Source organism: Crocuta crocuta, unplaced genomic scaffold (genome assembly GCF_008692635.1).
Source record: "Crocuta crocuta isolate KB4526 unplaced genomic scaffold, BGI_CrCroc_1.0 scaffold99, whole genome shotgun sequence".
NCBI classification, from domain to species: Eukaryota; Metazoa; Chordata; class Mammalia; order Carnivora; family Hyaenidae; genus Crocuta; species Crocuta crocuta.
Window position 1 is genome coordinate 897158 of NW_027551560.1, and position 7694 is coordinate 904851.

Consider the following 7694-nt stretch of genomic DNA (forward strand, 5'->3'; position numbering starts at 1 on the left):
AAAATCTCAAGCAGTGCAGAGCCTGACGTGGGGCTCCAATTCATGAACCCGTGAGATCATGACCTAAGCTGAAACCAAGAGTCAGACCCTTAACCGACTAAGCCACCTAGGCCTTTTAAATTGAGGGTAATCAAAGTGCCAGGTAGTAGGTATATGAGGCTGGCTGCAGGGCTCAGACCTACAGCCATTATAATATGCTGCCTTGGGGCTCGTAGTGGGGCTCGGTAGCATGAGCATATGACTCGATTTCAGCTCAGGTCATGATCCCAGGGTTGTAGGATCAAGCCCTGTATCCAGCTCCATGCTGAATGTGGAGCCTGTTTAAGATTCTCCCTCTCTCCCTCTGCCCCTCTAGCAGCTCGCACTCCATCTCAAAATACTTAAAAAATAAAATACACTACCTCTTTATTACACTGTCCATGACTACTCTGTATGTGCATCTGTGTGTGTCTGCAGAAACTTTGCAAAGTCTGCCTTATTTAATTATTTGCTCCCCTATTTAAGCACTGCATACAGCAGACGGGAGGCAGCAGCAAAGGGCTCAGGGCTCCGGGCATGTCTATTTAGACAAGTATAAGGGCAATAAGGATGCCGATCACTTCCAAGGGATGCTACACAAGTGAGGGCAGTCAGCCTCATCCTATTTTAGGGGTTGAGAGGGAAGGCTTCCTGAAGGAAGTGACGTTTCCACTAAAACCCAAGAAGCAGGAGTTGGCGAGGCAGTGTGGGGAAAGTAAGAAGAAGAATGGGTGTCAGAGGTCATGAGGAGGGCCAGAAACACACCCTCAAATTGTCCTGCAAATCTCCCAATTCCTGGCCGTCACACCCTAGCTGGTCGACCGACGTGCTTGCCCCAGTGGCCAAGGAACCATGTCTTCATTTTTTTCTCTAACCAGCCAGCTGCCCAAGCCAGAAGCAAGTGTTTTAGAGGCAGGATTTCATGGAGGCACATCCTAGAATTAAAGTTACTTAGGGATGCCTGCAGTCAAGCTGAGGGAAACACCCCAAAGGCCGACAGAAGCGTGCTTTATTGAATTTACAAGGCAGAAAATATTTGTAGTTCCTTAGACATTTGCATTGCTATAAAAATTACACTTTATGGTATAATTATTAATGGTTTGACGAGAAATAAACAGTATAAACGAAATATGGCCGATACTATGAAAATGTAAACCATATAAATCAAAATCATGAAACAATTATTCTAATACCCAGAGGCCTACTTAATATATACATAGGAAATTTCTTACACACATATACAATAAAAGCCCACAAAAGCCTTCACTCTGAAGCTGATCACTGTACAAATATGAAAATAAATCTTTATCTTTTAACCTCAATTTTATCTTCAGCAAGAGGGTTGTGTGACTTGGGTTTATGCAAATCACATTTGGTATTAAATAATCAAATGTCACATATGTCATATAAAGCAGCAAGTGGAAAAATAAATTATGAAAATGCATGAGGCTAAAAGTTAACAGTGAAAAATGTCTCTTTATCCAACATTCTTTTCCATGATGAGATTAAAATATTATCCAATGTGTCAGGATGCATAAAAAAAAAGGAGCATAATATAATTGTGATTTTAAAAGCTCTCAAAGAAAAAATTGAGTCAAGATGAGTTAGTTGCACAGGACTATGCAAATGTGTCACAGTAAGTCTAGGTTAAAAACATTAAATATTTTTTTCTTATCAAAAATACACTGTAACTTTGAGAATACCTTCATGAAATCAAATGTCGGTAATAATTATGATTTCCTACCAATGCAGCTGAAAGCGCTTTCAAGTAGCTTTTCTTTAAACAAGATTGCTCACCAGAGCTTTAAGTCTCTAATTTGGATTTTGTTGCCACAATATTTATCTAGGTTCAAATAAAAATGATTGCTTTGTCTATCAAAGGTGCTATGTGATCCCCAAATCAATGGGTGTACTAGCCATACAATCCAGAGGCAAAAGCCAAGATAATACTTCTGCATCAAAGGTATATTCTATGTACAGACCTTCAGACAAACACATAGAGACACTTTGGGGGAAAATAAATAAAGGCAACATAATAACACGTATATTAACACAGTTTTGTGCAACTGCACCAAACACCTGAACATGTGTCCCCTATGTCAACACAGAACATCCTTTCTAACCTGGGCTTCAAAAGATGCCACAGAGGCAAACAGCAGTGGCCAAATTTGCATCTCACCATAGTCTCAAAATAACCACCTTCCCCCACTCCCCAACCCGTTCCATTGGACAATACTCTATAAGCAAGGCATTGTTCTCGGTCAAAAATATAAACTTTTTTTTTTCTGCAACAAAAACCACAAAACAGAAATGCATGATAGAGTTGCTGGAGATAGATCAAACTTTCCACTGGGGGGGAAAAAAAACAACCTAGATATCAATAGAGAGAAGGCATGCTTTTCAAAGCTAAAGGATGCTGTGGCTATTCATAATCTGTGTAACATATCTGGTCAGTTTTCATTAAGAAAAATGAAGCTAGCGAATGTAAGGTTTGATCATAAAAATCATAAACAGGAGAAAAACTGCTACATGGAAGTGTTTTAAATTCAACAAAAAGGAATGTTATTAGCTCATATAATACAATAAATAACTGCTATTCATTAAGTTTTCCTCAGCAGCCTACGTGGAGCCTGGACCTATATGAACCAAGGCAAGCTCAAAGGTCTGGTTGGGAATAACTTAAAGTTCAATACCACTGAAAACCAAACACCAAACACCATGCTTCTCTGGGGTCAGGTGTCGACTCCCTTAGCTGTTAGAGACATTCCGGTGGGGAAATCTGGGAAGCACTGCAGGTTCTAGAAGGAGAGCGAGGCCCATCAAGCTGCTGGTAAGGAGTCACCAGTCACATTCAACAAAGGACTCGGACTCCCCATTTCTCTTTTAAAGAGCTGAGTCTCCAAAACCATACATACATTTCTTTCACTGTTCATTATTTCAGGAAGCAAATGCTGGCAACTAGGGGGTTTAGGGCTTTGCACTGTATTGGAGATTATGCTTGTGAGCCAGGGGAAGGTGTAAATCAAGCAGGCACATTTTCATTTAGCAAAATGTTAAACTGCTTCAAGTGGTAGTGGGTTTTTTTTTAATGAGATATAATTCACATAACATACACTTCAGCCATTTTTAAAGTAAATAATTCAGTGTTATTTTGTATATTCACAGAGTTGTACAACCGTTATCACAATGTAATTCCAGAACATTCTCCATCCCCCAAGGAAACCACATACCCATTAGCAGTCACTCCCAGCTCCTGCCTATCCCCAGTCCATGGCCATGACTTGCTGGTACATATTTTTAAGTGAAGAATGACAACTTTCCTAGGCATTGCACTTTTAGTAGGAGTGGCCTCCTAAGTTTTCATTAGAATTTTTAACATTGAATCTACACCATGGACTTTTTAGTATTCTGAGACTACAGTACCCTGGTTTTTTCCAACTTTTTGTCACAAAAATGTTTTTTTTCTTTATATATAAAAAAATAGATTTTTCTGTCTCCACTGGAGCCTAACACATTACCATTTCTTTCCCTCATTTAAGTTCTGTTGTTTCAGAAATGAGAAAAATCAACATCCCCAATATTTAGAGTACAACCAACCAGAGTCCTTGTTAACGGTGGGCCAGCGGGGGCTCCTTCCTGTTCCTTCCAGTGCACAGAATCCAAGAGCTCAAGGCCCGGAAGGCTAAGCTCCTTGTTTTACAGATGAGGAAACAGATCTAATGTGGGTCACTGGCAGGTCTCAGGCCACAGGCTAGTTAGCAGTAGAGCTAGGATGATAACCCCCTTTTACTAGTACTCTAGTATCGAATATTTGAAATACATGTCATGGATTATCTACATAGTCAGCTCCCACGTGACTCGAATTATGTCAGCTTCTTCCACAGCTTTGATCTGAGCACGCGATTTTTTTTATCGCTTTTTACACATTATCTTTTGAGACCCTGCAAGGACAAGTATATTTAACCGAGGGCCCAGATCCTTCACGGAAACACAGCAAAGAGCCAGGGTTCCAGAGGGCTCGAAGGGCACAGTTCAGATTCCCACACTGGAACTTTGCACGCGGCAGTATTCACAGAAAGTCAGCACTTGGGGGCTTCAGGGGCTTTGGAGGCCGAGGGTGTTTGGGATTTAACTACTGCAGCAGTTTTTCATCTGGGTCGACTTTTTGGAACTGGTCCCGGTCAGATTGGTAATGGATTTGCTGTCATCATCATCGGTTCTTTTTTTCACTTCCCTGGGGGGGAGGGGCAAGGAAAGGAGGGAGACAGAGAGAAAGAGGGAGAGAATGAATTATCGAGGCACAAAACCAAACCACAAATGGCTCTGTGGAAATAAAAACAACACTGTGGAGTGCTTGCCATGTGCCATCCAGACCGCGTGTTCTCAATCCTCTCAAGGACCATATGAATTTGTTGTGCCCCATTTTATATATGAGGAAACACAGGCAAAAACAAAAAGGTTAAAAAAATTTCCTTTCGGTCAGGCAGCTGGAGGAGACACAGAGCCGTGCTCGGAGCACCAGGCCACACTCACATGTGCACAAGGCAGGCACACACACACACACACACACACACACACACGCACACACCACCTACTCTTGCTCTCTCGTGTGGTGTCACATGCCTTACGGTCTCCTGCATGCACAGCTCACTCCCTGATACTCTGGAACCTGGTTTCCATCCCCGACTCATGCTCACTGACCTTCACAAAAACAACGATGACTTTATCACCATTCTTTAATTATACACGACCATGGAGGTAGTGATGAATGTTTAAAGTTAAAAATCCAGAAAAAATAAATCTTCCTTTTTGCCTCTTCCTAAATTTCTCTTAGAATTAACAGCTTAGAAGCAACAGTGACCAAAGATCCGTGAGATCTTGTGAAAGCCTCCTAGGGAAGTATTCTTCCATGTGTATTCCCAGGGACGCTTGTGAAATATGCAGGGACCCATGTCCCACCTGAGACAAGACCCCGAATGGCAATCTTGATTGTGACAGCTCATCCCCAAGAGGCCCCAAACAATTCCACCTTCCTCATCAGTGCTCGGGGCTCCCCATTGTGACTGGGGAGCCCTCACCACGGGCTCTCCCTCTCCATCAGTTCTGGCTCTGTGACTGCTCACATCAACAGAAAGCAGAGGAAATGTGGGCTGGCACTCCAAGCCGGGCATTCAGAAGGTGACTCTGAGCTGCCATTTAGTAAGTCCAGGGTCCCGCCATGGAAAGGGCCAGCAGAGTGGCCCTGGGGATGCGTGGCTACAAGGATGTGCATCCTGGTGGTAGATGTCCAGCCTGAGCCAAAGCCCCGCGGCCATTCGACTGCAAATGCACAAGACACGCCAAGTGAGAGCAGGTGGGGAACCTTCCAGCTGAGATCCAGTCACTTATGGTAATTTCAAGAAATTAAAAAGTGGTAGTTGTTTTAGGCAACTACATCTTGGTTTATTACGGAGCGGCAAATAACTGAAACTACTAAGGACTGGTGTACTCCTAGTACAACAACATATTTCAATAGAAATAGAATATAATCCACACATGTGATTTTTAAATGTAGTAGTGACCACATTAAAAGATATAAAATGAAACATGTAAATTTAATTTTATTAATATATTTTATTTAAATGAGTATAGCAAATATATTATTATTGCAGCATTTATTATCAATAAAAAATAGTAATGAAGTATTTTACAATTTTTATACTGCCTTCAAAATCCAATGAATACTTAATACCGCCAGCACATCTTAATTTAGGTTACCCACACTTCCAGAAGGTCCGATTTGGTAAGCATAGTTCCAGAAGGTGCTCAGATGTGCTAACTTTCGAAAACCACTATACTGTGAAGTGGGAAGATGATATCTCAGCAGAAGAAAAGAAGAGAGAAATTAATTTTTGCTGAAGGCCAGCTAGTAAATGCTATGCTTTACGTTTTCACATTTTTCTCATTTCATGCACATTCACATGCAAGCAACATAAACACACACGCAACCCTGACAGGTTGACAGGTGATCACTATTATCCTCTCTCCCCAGGTGAGGAAACAGAGACTCAGAAAAAGAAGAAAGAAACACCAGCCAACCTAGAACCCACAAGACTCATTTCAGACTTCTGACCTCCAGAACCGGAACCTGATCAATTTGCACTGCTTAAGGGACTATGTTTGTGGGAGTTCGTTACAGCAACAACAGAAAACTAATACAACTTCCAACTGCATCATCTCAGACATCTGGTCATTCAACAAACTCTTGGACCCCTTTTGTGAACTTTGAGGGGTAGACCGTCTAAACAATCAAAATGAGGCCCCCGAGAGAGCTGCTAACGCCCATATACAGTGTGATGCGGGAAAGGGTCTACCACAGTCGTGCTGGTCTTCAGTGAAGGAAGGCTTCATGGAGATAGAGCTTCATGGACACTTTGACACTGGAGGGATCTCTCGAAAGGACAGGGGTTGACCTTCAGTTAATAAGGAAAGGAAATTCCAGGTGCAAGGAGCAGCACGCATAAAGGCAAGGAGACATACAAGAGCTTGGCCACAACCAGAAATAAAGTCTGACTGTGTCTACAGATTATTCACTCCTTTGGGAAGCAAGATAAGAGATGCCACCAGAAGGGTAGGTGAGGCCAGGCTGGGAGGGTTTGGACATGTTGGATACAGTCATGCCTTCGGAATTTCTACTTGTTGATGGGTTGGGGATGTGGTTACGGAATTTTAAAAAGAGGTGGAGGTTAAAAATACAGTAAGTGGAAGTCACTAGCTAAAGACAGTTCTAGAAACCCTGAGGATAGAAGACATTAGGCGGGGAGAGAAAAAAGAAGAGAATGTGGAATGCAATGCTGAGATTGCCAACACTGAAGTGCGTCAGATTCATGGTGACAACTCCCAGTGATGCCACTTGGTACCTGTGTCACTTTGAGCAAGTTGATCAAGTATTCTAATTCTCCACTTTCTGTTCTGGACAATGAGTATAATAATCACAACATCTTCACAAGACAACTCCCATCTCTCCCTTCTGGGCCTTCCAATGGCCTCTATCAGCTACAGTCATCTAGCTGCCTGGTCATATGCTTCCTTTTCTCTTCCTCTCGTGTCTTTTTTTTTTTCTTGAGAAAGAGAGAGAGAGGGAAACAGACAAATAGTGCGAGCAGGGGGGCAGGGGCAGAGAGAGGGAGACACAGAACTGTGAGACCATGACCTGAGCTGAAGTAGGACGCCGAATCAACTGAGCCACCCAGGCGCCCCTCTTTTCGTCACGTTAAATTGCATGGCCTGTCTTATATTTATTTCCTCGATATCTCTATTGAACCATGTATGGGGCGTCCACGGGCTGAGTGCTCACATAATGCAGACATTATGGAACCTGAAAGCAAATGTTAAGGAGGGAAAACATGTACCCATATCGTTCATCTGGACTTTGGGTTTCTTAAATCTACCATAAATATAGGCATGTCTCACTTTAAGGAAATCAGAAAGATACTCCAAACACCTACAACAGGGATGAGGCTGGGAAAACTAGACTATGTCACCAAAACCCACCACATGCTTAACAACTGCATTAGAGGTGACTCCGTCTCCTGGACAGACTTACACCCACAGGCTCAGCTCCTGGGTTGAACTGATCATATCAGCTTAAGCTGTGTGTGTGTGTGTGTGTGTGTGTGTGTGTGTGTGTGTGTGTT

General features: G+C 42.5%; 1 protein-coding gene across 1 annotated transcript in view; it reads right to left on the reverse strand.

Annotated features, from left to right (window-relative positions):
* Positions 1 to 1070: 1070 nt before the first annotated feature.
* The window catches only part of RASEF (RAS and EF-hand domain containing), a 109003-nt gene continuing 102379 nt past the window's right edge, over positions 1071 to 7694 (reverse strand). The window contains exon 21 of the mRNA XM_077749546.1: positions 1071 to 4252. Within this exon, the coding sequence (XP_077605672.1) occupies positions 4147 to 4252 (106 nt within the window). The 3' untranslated portion in view covers positions 1071 to 4146. The remainder of the gene's footprint in view (positions 4253 to 7694) is intronic.